The 20,952-nt window shown below is 36.2% G+C and overlaps 1 protein-coding gene across 3 annotated transcripts in view; it reads right to left on the bottom strand.

The window, feature by feature from the left end:
• The window catches only part of bbs9 (Bardet-Biedl syndrome 9), a 138,870-nt gene that overhangs the window by 91,958 nt on the left and 25,960 nt on the right, over nucleotides 1-20,952 (bottom strand). For 2 of the 3 annotated variants that reach the window (XM_058746547.1, XM_058746550.1), the window contains exons 14-19: nucleotides 16,763-16,867; nucleotides 10,628-10,642; nucleotides 9,268-9,408; nucleotides 7,052-7,147; nucleotides 4,402-4,574; nucleotides 4,095-4,247 (exon numbers count right to left, since the gene is read on the bottom strand). In XM_058746547.1, coding sequence (XP_058602530.1) covers nucleotides 4,095-4,247; nucleotides 4,402-4,574; nucleotides 7,052-7,147; nucleotides 9,268-9,408; nucleotides 10,628-10,642; nucleotides 16,763-16,867 — 683 coding nt within the window. The remainder of the gene's footprint in view (nucleotides 1-4,094; nucleotides 4,248-4,401; nucleotides 4,575-7,051; nucleotides 7,148-9,267; nucleotides 9,409-10,627; nucleotides 10,643-16,762; nucleotides 16,868-20,952) is intronic. The other variant, XM_058746549.1, reaches the window with a different exon arrangement.

The raw sequence follows: 20,952 nt of genomic DNA, 5'->3' as shown, positions 1-20,952 counted from the left end.
TAAAGCCCTTATCAAATCCAGTCATTTATTTGGGTACAAACATAAATGCTTGTGATAAGGCTAAGGTCACAGAATCAAAGACAGCACAAGCATATAGGATATGTAAACAAAGCAATCTTGGTAACACTTTATTTTGCTAATCCACTTTAGACATTCTACAACCTATAAGTAACTTTGTAACCAGTCATTAGAGTATTAGTAGACTGTCTGCTGAATGTGTGGTATCACCTTATTTTGATGGTCACCCAACAGACTTACTCTTTACTTTAAGTAACTTAGCAAGTGCATGACAACTTATTCCACTAACCCTGACCCTAACCTAATACTCCAATGAGACTTAGTTGACATGTAGTTTCAAAGTTACTTATAGTTAGTAAAATGTCTGAAGTGGATTATCAAAATAAAGTGCAACAATCTAAAAGTGTATGGCATATATTGTTGCAGTATTATACTTGCTTCTGAGCCCTTAACATTTGCAATTAAAAAATAAATCAAATCCCTCCCCTATGTTTTCAAGTACGCCATACAAATGTGTTGTTTTGTTATCCATTATGTCTATTTTATGCATATTACTCAACACTTTAGCCCCATCAGACATTTTCACACATGAACATATGGAATATAGAGCCATATCACACTCCTGCTCATGTAATGCTGTTCATTTAATTTCTGGCTCATTTGAGATGAGAGTGAAAGACAAATTTACTCATGGCTCAAACCTGTGCCAAAGGCATCAACAGCAGTGACTTGTTTACTCGAGAACTGCTGGGACAAGATCAGTCTGATTCACAAACAAATAACAATAAGTCCCTTTTAGGAACTGGTCATGTATCATTATTGTTTATTTTGTAGCTTGCCATGCAGTAAAAAGTATGCTTTAAAATTAATAATGTAAAAGTTCCCCAACACCTCTGAATCAGCGTAATTAATAGCTAACAAACAAACGCTCACATCCAGAATGAAATGCTAATAAGAATGCACCTGTATGTATTATCAGTAGCTCCCCCACTGAGACTGCCTGCCTTTGGGCAAACACCTGTGATGCAAAGTATCTGTGTGTGGTGTGACAGCACGAGTACCGCAGCTTAAGAACTCTTTTTAACATCAAGCATGTCCTGCACTTTAACTTGTCAAAAACTATGCGAATATATTTACACGAAGTGTTTTACACATATAATACAAACTCACATTGCTGAGCCTGTTATAGCTAGCAACCTGAATAACAACAAATTTGGGGTAAAAATGTACAGACATTTGAAGTTAAGTCTATCGCCCCCTATGGAACTGCATTTGTGGCTGTGTATACAGACTTCCACCCACAAATTAACGTTTTCCACCAAGGATGATAAGTATAATAATGAATGTTTTAATTCTAATACAATAGGGATGGCCACACAACAACTATAATAATAACGTCAGTGTAACAATATCGGTTGATTCACTTTCAGAACTATTTTTTTTCCAGCTGTTGAAATATAAAAACATTGAGCTTGAGCATTTAAAGCACCAGATGACATAACTGCAGTGCATGCTTACAATAAACAGAATGATATCTCGTGTTGTTTTGGATACTAATATAGTTATCCTTATCCTTCTTGGTGGGCCTTTAGACTTGGAACACATTTTTGTACTGAATTTGATAAAACAAAAGATAAAAAAAGACATTTTAATTGCACGATTATGATATGTTTTGGGAGTTTTAAGGCCCAAAGAATTAGGCTATAAACCCTTGGAAATCAGATCAAATCTAAGCAGCCTACATCAATGTTTCTTTGTGCCCTTGACTGTGAATGAGGTGTATATGTGCTGATGAAGAGAGGGAAAAAAGGAAAAGAGCAGGAGAAGAAAAACAGGAACTCCCTAAGGCCTTTCATAGGTTACACAAACAGAAGCAGTACCTGAGAGTCCCTTTTGAACCTGGCATCAAACAGACACATGTACATGGAAGCACATGCCTCCAGATCTCAGACCATTGGCCATTAATGGCAGAGCTCATGTAGACAGGAGGATCAGTGTTGAGCAGCATTTAGCCCTGTTTAGCACTCCATTTGGGCTCAAATAAATCAAGGCTGTAGGAGAGAGGCCTCCATTATGAGTGCAGGGGCCCCGCAGTGAGCTGTCATTCACTGGCCAGCCACCTTCACCTTTCAACTGCTAATTACAGGGAGCCACACAACTCACAGAGAAACACACACACACACAGAAGCCTTTTTAAAGCTCTCTTACGAGGAAAAATATTTGTGGGAAACGTAGACGGTCGGTGCACTCTAGACCTCAACACATCTCTCTTTTCCTCAAGAATTCTTGTTGATCCCAAATTTAGAAGTAAAGGGATTTATCCACACAAATAAACGATCAGAGGAATGAGAGTGGGGTTAAGAAGGAATGAGCAAGTGAAATCTTATCTTCCCACAAGCATCCAGAGCATCAGACACATGGTAGATGGCAACCCACAGTCTGTTAATGTGTAATGATGGAGACGCATCTACTTTCTATGAGTAACATGAACATGATGTGTAACAACAAAACATGTAATCGGTAAAGCATGTCAACAACTCAACAGTGTATTCATCTCTGAACCCTCAAAGTTTTCAAAGCAACCGTGCAATGCTGAATTCGGTAACAGACACTCAGTGCCTTGTTCTAGATGTCAGTCATAAACGAATCTAATGGCTAAGAGTGTACACTACTGTTCAAAAGTTTGGGGTCAATTGAATTTTGTATCTTTTTAATAGAAGTTGTATGCTCACACAGCCTCCATTTATGTGATCAAAAATACAATAAGAACAGTAATATTCTGAAATATTATAACAATGTGAAATAACTGTATTCTATTTGAATATACTTTATATTTTCAGCAGTTATTACTCCAGTCTTCAGTGTCAAACATTTTTGTGAAAACCGTGATTTTTATTTTAATTTTTTTGAGGGGACAAAAAAAAAAAAAACAGCATTTAAATGAAACAGATTGTATGTCTTTACTGTCACCTTTGATAGATATATATATATATATATATATATATATATATATGTAAGGTATAATCAACAGCTTTCTGTGCATTAAATGATTTTAATCAAAGAACCACCTGAGGCAAAGAACCACCTGACGCGAAGCAGACAAGTTAAAACTAGTATTGCTCTTTGCAGCGCAATATTTGACCGAATGGGTAAAAATGACAGTTATTTTTGTCAGTTACGGCACGTTAGCTCTAGCATAATGCCCGATTTCAAAATGTGTATATGTCTTTAAGAGGTCTGTTACCTGACCCAAGCCAAGCCTGATGGGTTTCTGTTCAGGTTCAGGTTAATGTTTAATGAACAGCCTCTTGTTTGGGTTTGTAAGTAAAGAACAGGTAATGCTGTTGTAAATAATCCCAGGTGAAAAAAAAAGTGCACTTCCATAACGTACTTAAAATGCTCTATTTTCGCGCACTAATTTTGTACTTAATATACTAAAAAATATCCTTTAGTACTTCTTAAGATCAACTTAAGATCATAGTACACATGTAGTACACCTAAACTCATCTTTCATACACTAGTACACTCAAGTGTGCTACAAGTGGTAGCTAAATACATTTTTTAAATACAAAGATAGTATGTTAAAAGTGCATTTTAGTTCATATTCATGGTGTCTCAAAATAGCACTGTTGAGTACACTTAGATGATCTTAAGTTGACCTTAAGAAGTACTAAAGAATCATTTTTAGTATATTAAGTACAAAATTAATGCGTGAAAATAGAGCACTTTAAGTACATTATGGAAATGTACTTAAACTTTCTTGCACATACCAATAGTTTCTCTTCATAAGACCACAATATATTGACAGGATCCAAAGGTATTCATTTTGTGTTTCTTGATATGCTTTTTTTATTCTCAAAAATGGGCAGTCGCTGACTTGTATTTTATGAATCACCAAAGACCACAGTTTTAGCTAACAATCTTCTTTACTGTTCTACTTTAAAAAAAATAAATAAATAAATAAAAAAACACCTGCATCTTGGATGGCTTGAGGGTGAGTAAATTAACAGCAAATTTTCATTTTTGGTTGAACTATCCCTTTAATCTCTAGTATGTCTTTGTGTAATTGTGCTTACTTGGCGGTAGGTTCCCTCCATCAGCGTGTCCAGGTTTTGAAGTGGCCCTGGGGTTTTGTCTTTAAAGCGGGTGAGTAGACGGCGCTGGATGGCCCTGAACTGGACGGCTCTCTCTGACAGCAAATCCTGATACTTCTGCGCATTCACACGAAGCTACAAATATTCCCACAAAATGAGAAAACCTTACACAGAGGGTTATGTTTTAATGTCATACAGTATTTATTAAGGATGTCACTATATGCTTCCATATGTATAGAGAACCAAGAATCTGATTTAAATATGTGTGACCGAGTGAGAAACTCCACACCTCAAAATGGTGGTCCACTGTCTCAAAGTACTCAGGCAGTGGAATTGGTCCAGTAAAGCTGTTCCGAAAGTCTTTGACTCCAAGGGAGGCAAAATGCTGGTCGAAACGCTGCACCAGCTCCTTGGCTACCAGCCAGATATCCTCAAAGCTCTCGCTCTGGATCCTGTAACGCTCTGCAGAGATTCAACACACACTCACATAAAGAGAGAGACAGAGCAGTGCTATCAGCCTTCCGTCTCCCGCACCTGTAATTAGCTCATGACAACCTGAAACAGATCACAGGGCTTCCTCGCATGATGGATGCGAGAGTTAGTGAAGCGTGTGTGTGTGTGTGTGTGTGTGTGTGTGTTTTGGGGTTGTGTGAAAGTGTGCATTTATGCATGTTCACGAAAGACAGACAGAAGAAAGGGAGAGAGAGAGCAAGATGTCGATCCACACTGGCACCACAACAGAACTTTCATTAGAGGATTTGACTGACCCTTTTCTTGTGGAAATACACAACCAAGGTGGCTCTTTCACCTAATACTGTACCTGATTCTTAAATTCCCAGCACTAGTTTACAAATATCGATGCAGATTTAACACATTTTCAGTCAACACTGCCATTCTTAAAGATGTTTTGAAGAATAAATATCAATCAAGGATAGAGGATGGATTTTCTTTCTGAGATTTCTCTATATGTAGTTTCTCCTTTGTCTTCAAACAGAGTTTCTCTTTGCTGCTGTCACCATGTGCTTGTCTTCATGAAACAGATTTTGAAACATTTCCTCTGATTAAAGGGGTGGTTGACTGTTTTTTTTTTCTTTTTCTTTTTTCTAGGCTTGATTGTGTTTATGGGGTGCAGTCTAACGTGTTAATGCTTTGTTTTTTTTCAACATTTACCTTTGTTCCACACAGCTCTGTCCCTTCTCCTTTGAACGCTCTGATGATTTCCTGATTTTATGAAGCCCCTCCGTCAGAAATACATAATGGGCTCAGATTGGTTAGCTGGCCCAGTGTGTTGTGATTCGATAAACCGCCTAGTGCATGTCTTAAAGTCACACCCCTCACCTCAGCGGCATGTGCTCCGGTTGTATTGTAAACAATGGCGTCGTCAATATTGCTTAACAATTTAAGCCCAACTGAGAAGCAGAGGATACTAGTGAAGAGGATCGCACAGAACCTGTGCAAGCACACAGCTCTTAATGGTATGTTTTTTTTTTTGTTGTTGTCTCATACTTTTAGATACGCTGTTATTTGTAAATGCTACTGCTTATGTTAGTTTTTAATATACGGTTTTATCCTGATTAAGGCCCCGTTTACACTAGTGCGTTTTCATTTTAAAACGGCGTTTTAGAATGAAAACAAGCCCCGTTTACAATGGCGTTTCCGCTGCGTTTCAGAAACGATCTCCGTTTACACTACACAAAACTGCATGCCACGTGACCATTCGTGCAGGTACAACCATAGATATGTATAGGTAGATTCCCTATTATCTATGGGTTCAATAATGTGCATGATGTTATTGTTTACACGGTCATCAAGGATACGCAGTGCAAATGTGGGCAGCCATGCCATCGTTTTCAAAAGTCTCCGTTTTAGTCCGTTTACACTGAAACGCAACCCCGGAGTTTTCAAACTAAAACAGGGTCTGCAGCGTTTTCAAGTCTCCGTTTTCTACCTCGAAAACGCCGGAGTAGTGTAAACGATAGGCGTATCCGTAGCAAAAGTTTGCAGATGTTGTTTATGCACAAACAGCAACATTACAAACTAACTAACATTAAAAAAAGTGAAATCGCAATCAACTTCCCCTTTAAGTCATTCAAGTCAGTTCAAGTTTACTGTCATAAAATGAACATTTCAGAAAATCTATTTATGAGTAACAAGGATATTCCACTTGAAAATATAGGGCAGCTCTTGATGTTAACCACGAGAAACAGTGAATGGAGAAAAGTGGTCTTTTTATGACAGCTGATTGGAGGGGAGTGGTTGGGCTTGGTGATGTCAGTCAAAAAGAAAAGCTGCTTTGGAGGCACAGGACCTTATTAAAATCTGATGAAAGATTTTTTTCTTCTTTGCAATAACGTTAAGTTAGAACAAAAAAAAAAACTTAAAATATTTGAACTACAATCTGAAGTACGCATTTTCTAAAGCAATTGATTTACAGAGTGCCATTTAACTGAATAATAATAATAATAATTCTTCAAAAACTACATTACAAAAAAGCAGAGACAAAACAAGACTTAAAAAATAATAATAAAAATTTAAACGCACATAAAAATCACTGACATGGATTATCATGACACAAAGAGAACAGTAGAGTTTTGAAATTATTCAGAAGCCTCAACAAATATTATTTACATATTTTTAATTTCTTGATCGGTAGGACCTGTGCCAAATCTTCAGAGCATGGTTTTAATGACATATACCAAATTTTGCTTCAACACAGAACTGAAAAGTTAAAAAAAAATCAATATTGATTTTTTCATTGAATATATGAGAACATCGATTGCACAAGTTTTGGATAAAATAATCCAGTAAGATAAAATTTGGTAAAGATTTAATGAACACTGTAGGAGGAGTCTGAAAATGTATATTTTTCAGAAACCTTAAAATAGCAGAAAGTTGTTGACATAAGTTGGGTATGTGTGTGCTGGTATGTGAGAACTCACGGGATGTTTTGGAGACAAGGACAATGACCCTGGAGCCTGTGATGAGTTGGAAGCCCAAAGCACTGCTGTCATTATTTTCTGACTTCTCAGAGAAATCTGAAACCCAGAAACAGAGTGTAGTCAAAAGCACCAGTAAAATGGAACCATACCAGCCTTTCTGCAGCATTACAGATGCTTTCAAACGCTCCTGTAAGTATTTGTGTGCGCACTCCGTGAAGAGTGTCAAGGGTTTCTATTTTGTTTTTGTTGTCGAGCACGTGACGCAATGACAAACAAAGGCGTTTAAGTTAGACAATCTGCTCAATAATAGTTTTTGTTCAGTGAGATCAGTGAGTTGTGCACACTTGCAAATTATTTCATTATAACCAAAAAAGCATAAATAAGAGATTCACTGTGCAGTGTAGAAAGTTTTTTTTTTTAGTCAGGGAGCTTGTGTTGAACTGAAGTGATTGACAGTTTATAATTATTACTATTATAAATTATCTATTTTAGTTAAATTTTAAAAAAATGATATTATTTGATATTTTTCAAATAGTTAAATTATAAACTATTAAAATAAAACACAATTTTTTTTCTATGATACTAAAATTGGTACAAAATAATTTTTTTTCTATTTTAAAGAATTGTTTAAAAGAAAAACATAACATACAAACAAAAATTAGGTTAACACCGAAAATTTATTCAATTGTTTTAATCAACTGACAGCCTTAAAACCTGATAATAAACTGTGTTCTCATGAGTAACTCTCTGTATGTACAGGGGTGCTGAGTGGAAAATGTAAATTTCCGTGACCAAAACTTCATTTTTTTGATAAATTTGTTGTATAATGCAATGACATTCATACATATTAAAGTTTAGCTTAAGTGTCCAAATGCTCTTTGGGCTTACTGAACAATTTTCATAATACAATGCTAGTGGTAGTACATATCCAAAAAAGACAATTGTTTGTAGTGTCCTTTCCCCCAAGAACACAGGCGCATGTTGCCGTCTCTGTCTCATGCTGCCGTCTGTCTGTCCCTCCTGATGGCTTCTGATTCTCATGCAGAGTGGCTGAACGGATGTCAGACAGAGATAGTCTCTTATCAGCACGCAGGACGCCGGAGCACAGCGGTTTGTTTCTTATCTGACCAAAGCTCAGGCCTCACATTATCTCAGAAAAATGCTTTTCCAAGCCCCGTCTACAGCACTCACCCAGATAACAGAACACTGACTCCACTGCTCACCAATAACATGAAAAAGTGGGAATTACACTAATGTAATTATACTTATATTACATATATTTTCAGTGTTAACTAAATTTATGTTAATTTATGTTCCTATAAATATATATTTTCTAGGGCCATCTAATTAATTAATAACATTATGTGGCAATTAATTAATCTAATTAATCACAAATTTATTTGGCTGAGAAATGACCCCAAAACATAAAGACATTATTGTGTTACCTTTTTTTCCCCATTTTAAATTTTTGGGTGAACTATCCTTTTAATTAGATTTTTATTAATAGCATTTTTTTTTTTTTTTTTTTTAATTTTCAGATTTTTTATTAATATAGAAATATGGAATTATTTTTTAATGAACTCTAAATAAAAAACTAAAACTGCCAGTGTATGGCAGTAAATGTCTTATTTTATAAGTCATTGAGTCATTCATTCATTCATTCGATTTGTTCAAACTGCTGATTCATTTAGGAATTAAGTAAATGCCGCTCTTTATGAATGGGCCAAGACAAGACAAGTTGGAGATAAGTGAGTGAGTGAGTGTGAAGTGAGTGAAGTGTCCATCCATAAGAACTTTCTTAAGAAATGCTTTTGGAAATAAAAGGAAGTTAGCAAATAGCAGTAAAAATTATAATTTTTTTAAGAATATTTTGCGACTCTGACCCCTAAGCTGTAGAATTTGGAAACAGTTGTGCAAGTATTCAATGGGCAAATGCTCTTTAAATGCAACTAGTAATTTGCTGAAGTGAGACCCAATGTTTGTCAACTTTTACAACTGTTGCTGTCGTACATCCCCAGTGGCAAACTAATGAATCTGCAAAATTTGTATTTGCCTAAGTCAAATCCTTACTCCTATAATAGTAGTGTAGGTTGGTGGTTGAATTTTTGGCAAGGAAGCTTGCATATGATGCAATATGTTTTTGTATGATTCATCCATAATTTCCAGAGATGGCTGGACTCAAATAGAATTACAAAAAATATGTTTGGCTGTGGTACCTGGGAAGACTTCATTGAGGTTGACGGGAGGTTTGTTGGTGTCCACAGTGATCTTGTACTTGGCATTTTTGACAGCTGAGGAGGGGTAGCACACTAACCGAAGAGGCAGGTTAAATTTACACTGCGATACTCGAGGGATTCCTGACAGAGTGAAGACAAACACAAAGATAAGTCATTACACAAGTCATTCAGGTAAAGACAAGAACCACTCAAACACACACTGGACTGTAAAAGCCTCATCTACAGACGGGGCATTTCAGCCAAAATTAGCTCGGCTGAACAAGTCTTAAAAAAATAATAATAATGAGACAGAGTAGACTCTCTAAGAGTTTGAAGAAAAGAATATAAGATCAGTGATGTTGGAAAAATAGGCAAGTACCTATGTACTGTTCACAAAAACATGGGATCAGTATTTGTTGAGTAGATCAGTGCATCTGAGGTTTCAGTAATGCTTTCCTGTTATGTCTGTTAAGGTAATCTGAACCTGTACTGTAGTGCCTTAAGCAACTGAGCTAATGTCTTACTTGAGAGCATGGTTTCCCAAACGGGGCTTTGCGAAATAATAAAAATAATAGTGGCATTGTGATATAGTGAGATTATCAAATCAAATACTGCAATTTAAATATGTAGTCTGTTGAGTCTGCGTGTTTCAAAGTGAGGAGCATCACTGTGTTCATGAGTGCAGCTCACAATCTGATGTTTTCAGCGTTTCAACTTGGTTCACAGTAAATTAAGAAAGTATTGATGTTATTATTAAATTTGATCGGGTTCCTAAAAACAACAGTGTGAATGCAATGTGGACTCTGAGATACTATCATAACTAAAAAGAGATTTTGGTCCACTTACAAAATAAAATGTTTAGCGTATTCCACTTCATATAGCAATATATGACAACATAATCGCAATATGGTTTTTTTTGGGGGGGGGGGTTCTAGGGGTACCAGTAAATACATTCAAAAGTGTATTTACTTGCATGTTTTGACCAATAACTGACATCTGAAAACTTTGAACATGCAAATGTGTTATTAAATTATTGAAATATTAACTTAAAATCTCAGAGGATACATAGTTTATGTCTAAGGGATTTGACTGACAAAAAAGTTCTGAAACTGTTGCTGTAGCGCAAAGAAAGACATGACTTCAGATGAGGAATAAAATCACCTGTATGAAGCTATCACCCCCTACCCCCTACTGGACACATCAACTACTGCAGTGAATGTGTATTTTAAATGCCCTGTGTTTTGTGTGTACATTTATGAACATGTTTGCACATTAAAGTTTTTGCCTACAGCTGAACATATGCAGTCACATCTGATGATATGAAAATATATCCTGTTCTGAGGACCTTCCTGTCACTCACCTGCAGGGTTGAGCTCTGGCATGGGTGGCAGCAAGAAAGAAGGATATCTGAGTTACATATTCACACTGACACAAGAATCATATTACAGAGGAGCAGACAGGGGTGACTGCAGTACAGAAAAACCACTGATACAGTAATTTCATATTATATAAACATTCAAAATCAAAAGAAACAGAAGAAAAACATCCACAACATCCACAAAAAAGATTCGTTTTTAAATATACATACACACACACACACACATACACACACACATACACACATATATATATATATATATATATATATATATACACACAGTTGTGCTCAAAATTATTCATACCCTTGGTAAATATGATCAAAGAAGGCTGTGAAAATAAATCTGTATTATTAATCCTTTTGATCTTTTATTTGAAAAATTTACAAAAATATAGCCTTTCATTGGAGAATAAGAATTTAAAATGGGAGAGAAATTTCATTATGAAATAAATGTTTTTCTCTAATACACATTGGCCACAATTAATCATACCCTTTTATTCAATACTTTTTGCAACCTCCTTTTTCCAAGATATCAGCTCTGAGTCTTTACCTATAATGCCTGATGAGTTTGGAGAACACCTGACAAGAGATCAGAGACCATTCCTTCATCCAAAATCACTCCAGACCCTTTAGATTCCCATAAGCTCCATGTTGGTGCCACTCATTTTCCGTAGGGTTCAGGTCAGGGAACTGGGACTGCCATGGCAGAAGCTTGGTTTTGTTCACAGTGTCCCATTTTTGTTTTGATTTCGATGTTTGCTTGTGGATCATTATCCTGTTGGAGGATCCAACCACAGCCCATTGTAAGATTTCTAGCATGGACAGTCAGTTTTTAATTTTTTATCTGTTGGTATTTGATAGAATCCATGATGCCATGTGTCTAAACAAGATGTCCAGGACCTCCAGCAGAAATATAGGCCCACAACATTAAAAATACAGCAGTATATTTCATTGTACACATGGGGTACTTTTTATCCCGGTGTTCACCAAACCCATCTTGAGTGTTTGCTGCCAAAAAGCTCATTTTTTAGTTTCATCTGACCATAGAAGCCAGTCCCATTTGAAGTTCCAGTCGTGTCTGATAACTGAATATGCTGGAGTTTGTTTTTGGATGAGCGAGAAGAATTTTTCTTGAAACCCATTTGAACAACATGTGGTGATGTCCCCGAGACTCAACTAATCTCTGCAATTCTCCAGCTGTGGTCCTTGGAGAGTCTTTGTCCACTCAAACTCTCCTTCTAACCGTGCATTAGGACGATATAGACACATGTCATCTTCCAGACAGATTTGTAACATCTTTAGTTGATTGGAAATTCTTAATTATTGCCCTGATGGTGGAAATGGGGATTTTTAATGCTTTAGCTCTTTTCTTACAGCCACTTTCTAAATTTCTAAAGTTCAACAATCTTTTGCTGCACAACAGAAATATATTCTTTGGTTTTACTCTCTGTGATCAATGATTAAGGGAATTTGGCCTTTGTGTTCCCCATATTACTAATCCTGTGAAACAGGAAGTCAAGGCTGGACGATTTCATGCTCCTAGTCACCCTGGTGTGCTAAAAAATGCAAATATGAATTGGAATATACTTGAGATATTTTAATCATAAGAATTTCTAGGGGTACAAATAATTGTAGCCATTGTGTACTAGAGAAAATATTTATTTCCTAATGTGATTTTCCCCCACTTTCACTTTTTGTTTTATTTCAATTAAAGGTTAATTTTTTATTTTATTTCTGAATGAAAGATCAAATGGATAAACAATGCAGACTTATTTTCACAGCCTTCTTTGATCATATTTACTAAGGGTATGAATAATTTTGAGCACAACTGTGTATATAATATCAAGAAGTCTGGAAGTCTGGAAAGTCTCTCATGCTCACCAAGGCTGCATTTATACGATTAACATATATTTTAAACAGTACTGTTCTGAAATATTATTACAACTAAAAAATGGGGCAAGATATTGCAAAAAAGAAATTAATACAAATAATACATTTATTGAGCAGTAAAGACATTTACGACAGATTTCTATCTCAAATAAATTCAGTTCTAGTCTCTTTAATGAATTTCTATTCATCAGTAATGGCTGAAAATGCTGCCCTCCTAGGAAGAAATTACAACCTACATTTTATTCAAAGAGAAAACATTTCTTTTAAATTGTAATAATATTTCACAATGTTTTACTGAATTTTTAAATATTACATTTCAGAAATATATTTTTTCTCTCTTGTTTTAGAGTGAAATCTGACCTGGGCCTGTTTTCATGAGATTCAACCAAAAAGCTTTTACTGAAATCAATGGTAGCTGTTGAGCTGAATGCTTCTGACCGGCAGCACACTTTATGAAATATGACCTATAAGCTGGAAGTGTTTGAGATACACCTCTGCTTCCAGGTCTAAATGTAGCATTAGTCTCCCCTCAGAGTTCCCGCTCCATTTGCGTAAAGCTCAAGTTATCTCTGTGTAAACACCACCAACCCTCTGACAAAAACTCACCCTAACCAGCTAACCTCATCGTCCATGTCAGCAGCGACTGCTCTGTTTACTTAAAGAGAGGAGCAGCCATTACTGCCCAGAAAAGGCACTTTAAGCGGTGGCTACATCAGTCATCTAAACCACACTCCCAAAAACACGCTCTGCATTCCACATGTTCTCAAGAGCTATTCCTGCTGTTACTACACAAATACTGCTCCATCTACGCCACATAGAGAGTCTGTGCACTTTTAGCACTTTTCTGTGCTAGAAATCTTCAGAATGGATTTCAACTTTACTGCACTCTCATTGGTACTTAACAAAAAATACATATTAAAAACAATTTAATGATTCTGCGGCAAGCGAATTGGAGGTTTCTGCAAGTCGCTGGTTCCAAGCAGGTCGACTCTACACAACATTATACTTTAGTTTAGTGCAACTGAACAGTAAATCCAATCAAATATTTATGGCATCAAGATGTGGATGATATTACTTCTGGTGAATGGAAACATACTGTTCTGAAAACATCCCCACAATGTCTTGATCCAGATTTGAGTGCGTTAAATGCATTTAGACTATTTTGGGGTCTATTTTGGGATGTGTTTATTGTCAGTGAGGGTCTGAACATGAGAGCAAAATGAAAGCTGGATTAAAACCTTCAAAGCGCTACAATTAACCTTTGAGTGTATGTGTGTGTGAGTGTGTTTTGAGGTGTGGAAGGAGCAAGTGATTAGGACAGTAATTACAGGCTTGCATGGGCGACACACACACAAATTCTTCCCATTCCACACAAGCATCTCCAACGCAGAACTACTCCGGTGCTCAATACACGCACGTTTACAAGCACTTATATCACAAATATCATATAAAACCAGATTCATGAAATATTCTTAATATTCTTAACTCCTATTTTCTTCTTGTTTTCTAACCTAAGAAAAATGTTACGAATATTTTGTATTCCCAAAATAAAGAAGAATATTCTTAAACGGAATTCCTGAGATCTTTGGATTTGAATTTCTGAAGAAAATCATTATAAATAACCTCTTAAAGTTAAAATATCTTACAACTTGTCTCAAATCCCCAAATGTAAGACATTTAATGAACTTGTTAGGTTTCAAATATTAAGTCTTACAACATAATACAAACACATAATTCTAATTCTAATACTAATACTACTAATATGTGCACGGCGCAAGTACTATAAAGCCTTTAAAGGTATTTTTCATTGAGCTGATCAAGAAAAAAGGTCACACTTTATTTTAAGGTCCAATTCTCACTACAAACTATTAACTATGATTTTGCCTCAATAAACTCCTGATTTGCTGCTTATTAATAGTTATTAAGGTAGTTGTTAAGTTTAGGTATTGGGTGGGATTAGGGATGTAGAATATGGTCATGCAGAATATGTGCTTTATAAGTATTAATAAACAAGCAATATGTTATTAATAGGCATGCTAATAAGCAATTAGTTAATAGTGAGAATGGGTCCCTATACTAAAGTCTTACCAAAATAATTAAGATATTCCTAAAAGAAAATATATTAAAAAAAATTTTTTCAGGAATTGCAAGGACATCTACGGAGCCGTTTAAGGGACAATTTTTAACTGAAAATTGAAAATTGAGTGTTTAATCTTATCATTATACATTACTGACACTATCCTCCAATTTGATACTGTTAAGTGCTTTGACACAATCTGTATTGTAAAAGCGCTATATAAATAAAGGTGACTTGACTTGACTTGACATGGTGGTGGGAAAAATTCGGGGTGAGTGGAAAAAATTCAAGGTGGGAGGAAAAAATATTTTTCCAGTGTTTTGTGTTCTCTCGCAAAACTTTAGCGTTCTCTCAAGAAACTTTGCGTTCCCTCACAAAACTTTTGCGTTCCCTCTCAAAGATATTTGCGTTCTCTCGCCAAACTTTTGCGTTCGCTCGCAAAGACATTTGAGTTCGGACAAACTCTTCCTGTTTCTTTACAGCTTGCAGTGGTTACAGCTCGTATGTTCACAATGGAGCGGTTCATAGAGTTTTATTTTGAACTTGGACTCAATAAAGTACAGTCAGTGCTTATGTCGAAGCACGGTTTTGGGACATTCTAAAACGCTTTAATGTGGTTTAATGCATTAAACAGTGACATTGGAGGACCAAATTCAATAATAATAAATACTAAATAAATACATACTAATAAAATTATTAGGCTTATATTAAAAACCTTATTAATAATATTACCATTAATAAAGCAGAATAGCCCAGAATATGAATGCAACGGATTTGGTATTTTTAAATCACTGTTTTCAGTCATTAGCCTACCTTAAGCGTTTTATGGGGGAGAAAAAGCTTATGTGCAGGGTGTTGCGTTCATATTCTGGGCTATTCTGCTTAGTAATATTATTAATAAGGTTATAATAATTTTACCAGCTTTTATTATTATCGAATTTGGTCCTCCAATGTCACTGTTTTAAAATATTAAGCGTTTTATTATGTCCCAAAACCGTGCCATGAACTAAGCACTGACTTATTAATTTATTAATTTATAGTCCAAGTTCAAAATAAAACACTATGAACCGCTCCATTGTGAACATACGAGCCGTAACCACTGCAAGCTGTAAAGTAAACAGGAAGAATTTGACCGAACACAAATGGTTTTGCGAGGAAACGCAAAATTTCTCGAGAGAACGCAAAACATTTGAAAAATATTTTTTCCTCCCACCCTGAATTTTTCCCACCACCATGTCCCTTAAAGGGCTCCGTAGATTGCTTATAAACATTCTTACAAGATTTTCATAAATCCGGACCCAGATCCTTAGTGCCTGTTACTGCGTATACAAATTCCCAGCATAGAGAGTGCTCTGCGTGTGTATGTGTGTGTGTGTGTGTGTGTGTGAGAAAGAGGTGAACAGAAAGAGTAAAACAAACTGAGGGCTATTACAGCCAGAGTAAGTGGGGTTTCCCCAGGTTTAAGTGTGTGTGAGTGTGTGTGTGTGTGTGTGTGTTTAATTCAAAAAAGTCATTATAATTAGCTTTATACTTTATGCTGAATATTATAGGGAACAATAAAGACACAGTGTATTAACAGTATTGTATATAGTACTGTATATTTTAAAGTGCATTGACTTTGTTGCTAAAGTTTGGACACAAAGTTGTGCCCAATAATTTGGCTAAATATGACAAAACCTTCAATTGGAAACTTTCAGACGTTTCTTATAGTGTTAGGGTTTGGGTTAGTCTTTAGTCATTCTTATTAGCTTCATCTAAAAACAATAGAAGTCAATGATATGTCCTCATTTAGAAAGCTAGACAAGCGTGTGTGTGTGTGTGTGTGTGCAGTCCTATGTACCTGCGATCTAATGCGTAAAACAGACTCACTATTTTCAGAAGGACAGAAAGAAAAAGAGAGCCAGAGAAAAGGGAAACTCCCGGATATTTTCAGGAAGTTTTCCAGCAGTCTCTGCCAACACAGACAGCATCCAAGAGAAACGCCAGGACAAACGCAGCCTTTCTGCTGCTTTTTCTGCTTTGGCAAACATCCAGACATCTTGAAATGAGTAAAAGGGCTTAAAGAAGTGAGGAAAGAGGGTAATGTGTTCCAGAGCTTAGAGATGGAGTCAGACAAACAGAGCGTGGGAGTGTTCACGAGGAGCTCATACCTGTAGCTGAGCTGTAGGACACGGCGATATCTCCACACAAATCCGCTGGAGGATAGTGGCCGTTCAGAAATGCTGAGAATCTCACCACTAACTCACAGCCACTGCCTGTCAAACAAACAACAAGAAACATAACGTGTAATTTGGTATTAAGGCATCCCAACAGGTGTGTTCCGCAAGATAAATATTACATCTTATATTAACGTGGCAAGTTGATACAAACCATTACAACAACTGTAAACAGCCGACTGTTAATGAACTAAGGGCCAGTTTTACTAACAGCTTGCACCAGCGCAAACCGTCTTTTGGCGTTAAAATAGTTCTGTCGGGTTTTACTAAAGACTCGCAGTGACGAATTAGCGCGGAAAAGGCATGGACACAGTTACTTTTGTGCCTGATCTTATTGAATATGCATTTCTAGAAGTTTCCCTTTCAGATGCAAAATTTATGGGAGGAGAGTATTCAAATGAATCACTCAACGAGATTTACTAACGTCTGCGTTCGTCAAATTACTGGTATTTGCGACATTATTTAACGCCCCCCAAAAAAAGCATGTCTTAACTATGTTGCGCTTGAAATGGCTGCAATTATTGTTGCTAGGAGAGGCACCGCAGAGAACAGAGAGCACGTGGTAGAAGGGAGAGGATTTTTTTCCACACGTATTAATTTATTTGTAATGCCAGAAGAACACATTATCCGAACATACCGTTTGCCAGACCATGTTATATTTAATTTGCTTGAGGAAATAAAAGACGACTTGGAACCATCAACTAGGAGTCACGCAATACCAGGTCTATCAAAACTTCTAGCAAACATTCATTTTTTGGCCTCCAGTTCTTTTCAATGTACTGTGGCTTCTTTATTTCCTTATTCTTTATTTGTTACTACACTAATTTGCGCTGCGCTTGGTATATTGCGTTTGCCGATATGTAAATGAGATGTTGCTTCTGTGTTCTTTAATTTGCGTGTTGTCAGTAAATCACCCGCAGAAATTTCCACACCCATCGGCGCTGTTTTGGAATTGCGCTCTTGCACTAATTTGCCCTGTTTAGTAAAACTGGCCCTATATTGGCAGAAGAGTTATTTCACACTTAAATCAAAGTCACTTACAAATAATTAACACAATGCAAATAATATCAATGATCCTAAAAACATACCTAATTGTTTTCATACATTATAGTTCTCCATTTTTATTTTTGGATTTAAATACAAATATATTCCACCTTACTGGCGAGAATTATCTTATTTTCAATTAAACTTTTTTATAGAAGATAGACATGACTCTTCTTATTGGAGAAGCCAATAAGGCCCCATTTACACTAATGCGTTTTCGTTTTAAAACAGTGTTTTAGAATGAAAACGATCAATGTTTACACTGGCGTTTCAGAAGCGATCTCCGTTTACACTACACAACCTAAAATGCATGTCACATGACCATTGATGCAGGTACAATCATAGATATGTATAGGTAGATTCCCTATTATTTACATCGTGGATGCATCTGCGTGCTTGGAGCGGTCAAATGGGGAATCTACCAACACATATCTATGGGTACAATAACGAGCATGATGTTATTGTTTACACGGTAGTCAAGGATACACAGAGCGAATGTGGGCAGCCACGCCATCGTTTTCAAAAGTCTCTGTTTTGGTCCGTTTACACTGAAACGCAACCCCGGAGTTTTCAAACTAAAACGGGGTCTGCAGCGTTTTTTAAAAGTCTCTGTTTTCGACCTCGAAAACGCCGGAGTAGTGTAAACGATAGGTGTAACCGTAGCAAAAGTTATGCGTTTTAAAATGAAAACGCACTAGTGTAAACGGGGCCTAAGATTAATTAACTCAAAGTTGTTATAAAATTCTACACGTTCTATTAATGCATTAATGGAACAGCTTGCTTCGTTGCAACCTGTAAATAAAATACACTTGAATACACAAATGAACTACAACACTTAAAGAACACTCACTGTCTGTGGTAGAATCAACGTAACACAGAGCCTTTCAAGGCTTAGATCTTTAATTTATTGAACATCTATATCATTATTGCTCCTGCTGCAGTTTTTGAAAATTATGAATTATGGCTACATGGTTTTTGTTTTTTTTTTCCTGAAAAAAAACAAAAAAGAAAAAAAATATTACTATTGTAATATTCAGTGTAAAATAACACTTAAATTATGAAACTAATATTTATGGCTGTTTTAATTCCTTGATTTCAAAATCTTTACAACATTTACATTAGTGGAAAACCACAGGGAAACCTTAAAGCTTTCTTTCGTTCACAACAGCTGCTTTATTAAGCGCCTCTCATTATAAGTTGAAGTGGAAGATGGTTGGCGCATGTTGCGTTTCCAAATGCATGTTATAAGCGTCCCAAACTCAGAGCAGATGTAGAGATGGAGCTTGTGTAGACCAGCAATTTACTGTGAACCGAGCCGCTCTGAGACACTGAAAACACCGGATCATGAGCAGTTCATGTGTAAATAAACAGTTCCGCACTTCACTGTGAAACACGCAGCATATATTTATTTAATCAAATCACAGCCTTTGTGATTTGATAATCGCACTAACCCATATTGATTTTATTTCAATTAATCATGCAGCCTTACCAAAAGTCCACTCAAAGCTGTGTATTAGAGTGATTTTACCACAGTTAACAAGGCCCCTTAATGCAGCGCTTATGGCTTTATCATTTCTTCAGTTGGTTTGTGTTGTATCTCTGTCTTTAGTAACGTGATCTGTTTCAAGTTTCGTATTTTGTGTGTCCACAGTGAGCTGCATTCACACAGGTGACTGACCCGCGGTAATGCTTGATTGCCGAGCACTTAGATTAAGTGTCTGGTCCCCAATACACACACACACACACACACACTACGTCTGACTGTCACTCACACACTCTCTCTGTCTGTGCTCCTATCAGCTCATCGGGCGACAGCACTTTCTATGTGGGAGGGCAGGCTTTTAACCTTTCCATCTCACTGCCGTGGGCAAACAGTAGACCATCAGGCTCTCTTGTCCTGTGCATGACACACGAGCTGGCAGAAAGCGTGACACCCCTTTTTTTAAACCGTCTAAAACCTAGGTGGTTAAATTAAGGCCATTTGTGCTGACCTCTCTTGACCTGCGCTGACAGTAGCCCACCCCTGGAATTCATGACATGCATTAGAAACACAGCATGCAGAACACACACAGCACAAAAGCACTTAGATAAGAATTCCTTTGACAAAAGCAGTTAGATGCACTGTGAGTGTCTGTTGTGAGGATTATAGGGGGTTTTCTAAGGGTCTTTGACCTTTAGGGCAAGTATGAGTTCTGACCTTTTAGCACTTACACTCACTTTTGATCTGGTAAGCTGAGGTCATGGTCATAATTGAGTGTTAGGTTTATGCTTTTATGCATTATCACAACATAAACTGACCAAAGAGGTGTATATGTGAATCGGTTTGAGACCTTCTGAATAGTTCCACTTAAATGCATAAGGCAATTCAAAAATAGAATTTTTGAAACAAAACACAGTGTAATGGCTGGATTAAAGTATCGGCAATGCTAACTGCTCACACTAACCAGCTGAAACTTCACAACTTGGATGGAATTATTAATTGTAACTATAGTCCTAAAAAATACAATACTTTTTTACAATTTAAAAAAATACTTTTACAATTAATTTTAAATTTTTTGTAATTTTTTTACAATTTAATAACATTTTTACAATTTAAATATGGTAATTAGTAACACTTTATTTTAAGGTGTCATTGTTACACGTTACTTGTACTAACTATTATAATATAATAAATTATGCATAATTACATGCAAGTAACCCTAACCCTAAGCATATTAGTAAGTACAGGGGTGAGAACCAGAAGGGCGCAAGTGACATTTCACCAACTTCACAGGAGGGCCAAAACAAAAATGTACTTTGTGTACTGATTTCAATCGTTTATAATAAAAATTCATACACACATGGATGACAGTACTTATTGATCACTATTTTAACATTTATTTTTTTTAAAAAGTGTCACATGCGCCTTTTTGGCACCAATGTTTTATTCCATTTTGTGTATAAAAGCATGGGCGCATCTGATGACGATATGAAAGCATTACATTAATGAGTTTAAAGAAATAACTATCTATTGTGATAAAATAAAATATCACATAAAAAGTCCTTATATCAAATTAGTTAAATGAATGTTATTAATTTTA

This window comes from Onychostoma macrolepis, chromosome 16 (assembly GCF_012432095.1).
Source record: "Onychostoma macrolepis isolate SWU-2019 chromosome 16, ASM1243209v1, whole genome shotgun sequence".
Lineage (NCBI taxonomy): Eukaryota > Metazoa > Chordata > Actinopteri > Cypriniformes > Cyprinidae > Onychostoma > Onychostoma macrolepis.
This window is presented reverse-complemented; position numbering and strand designations above follow the sequence as displayed.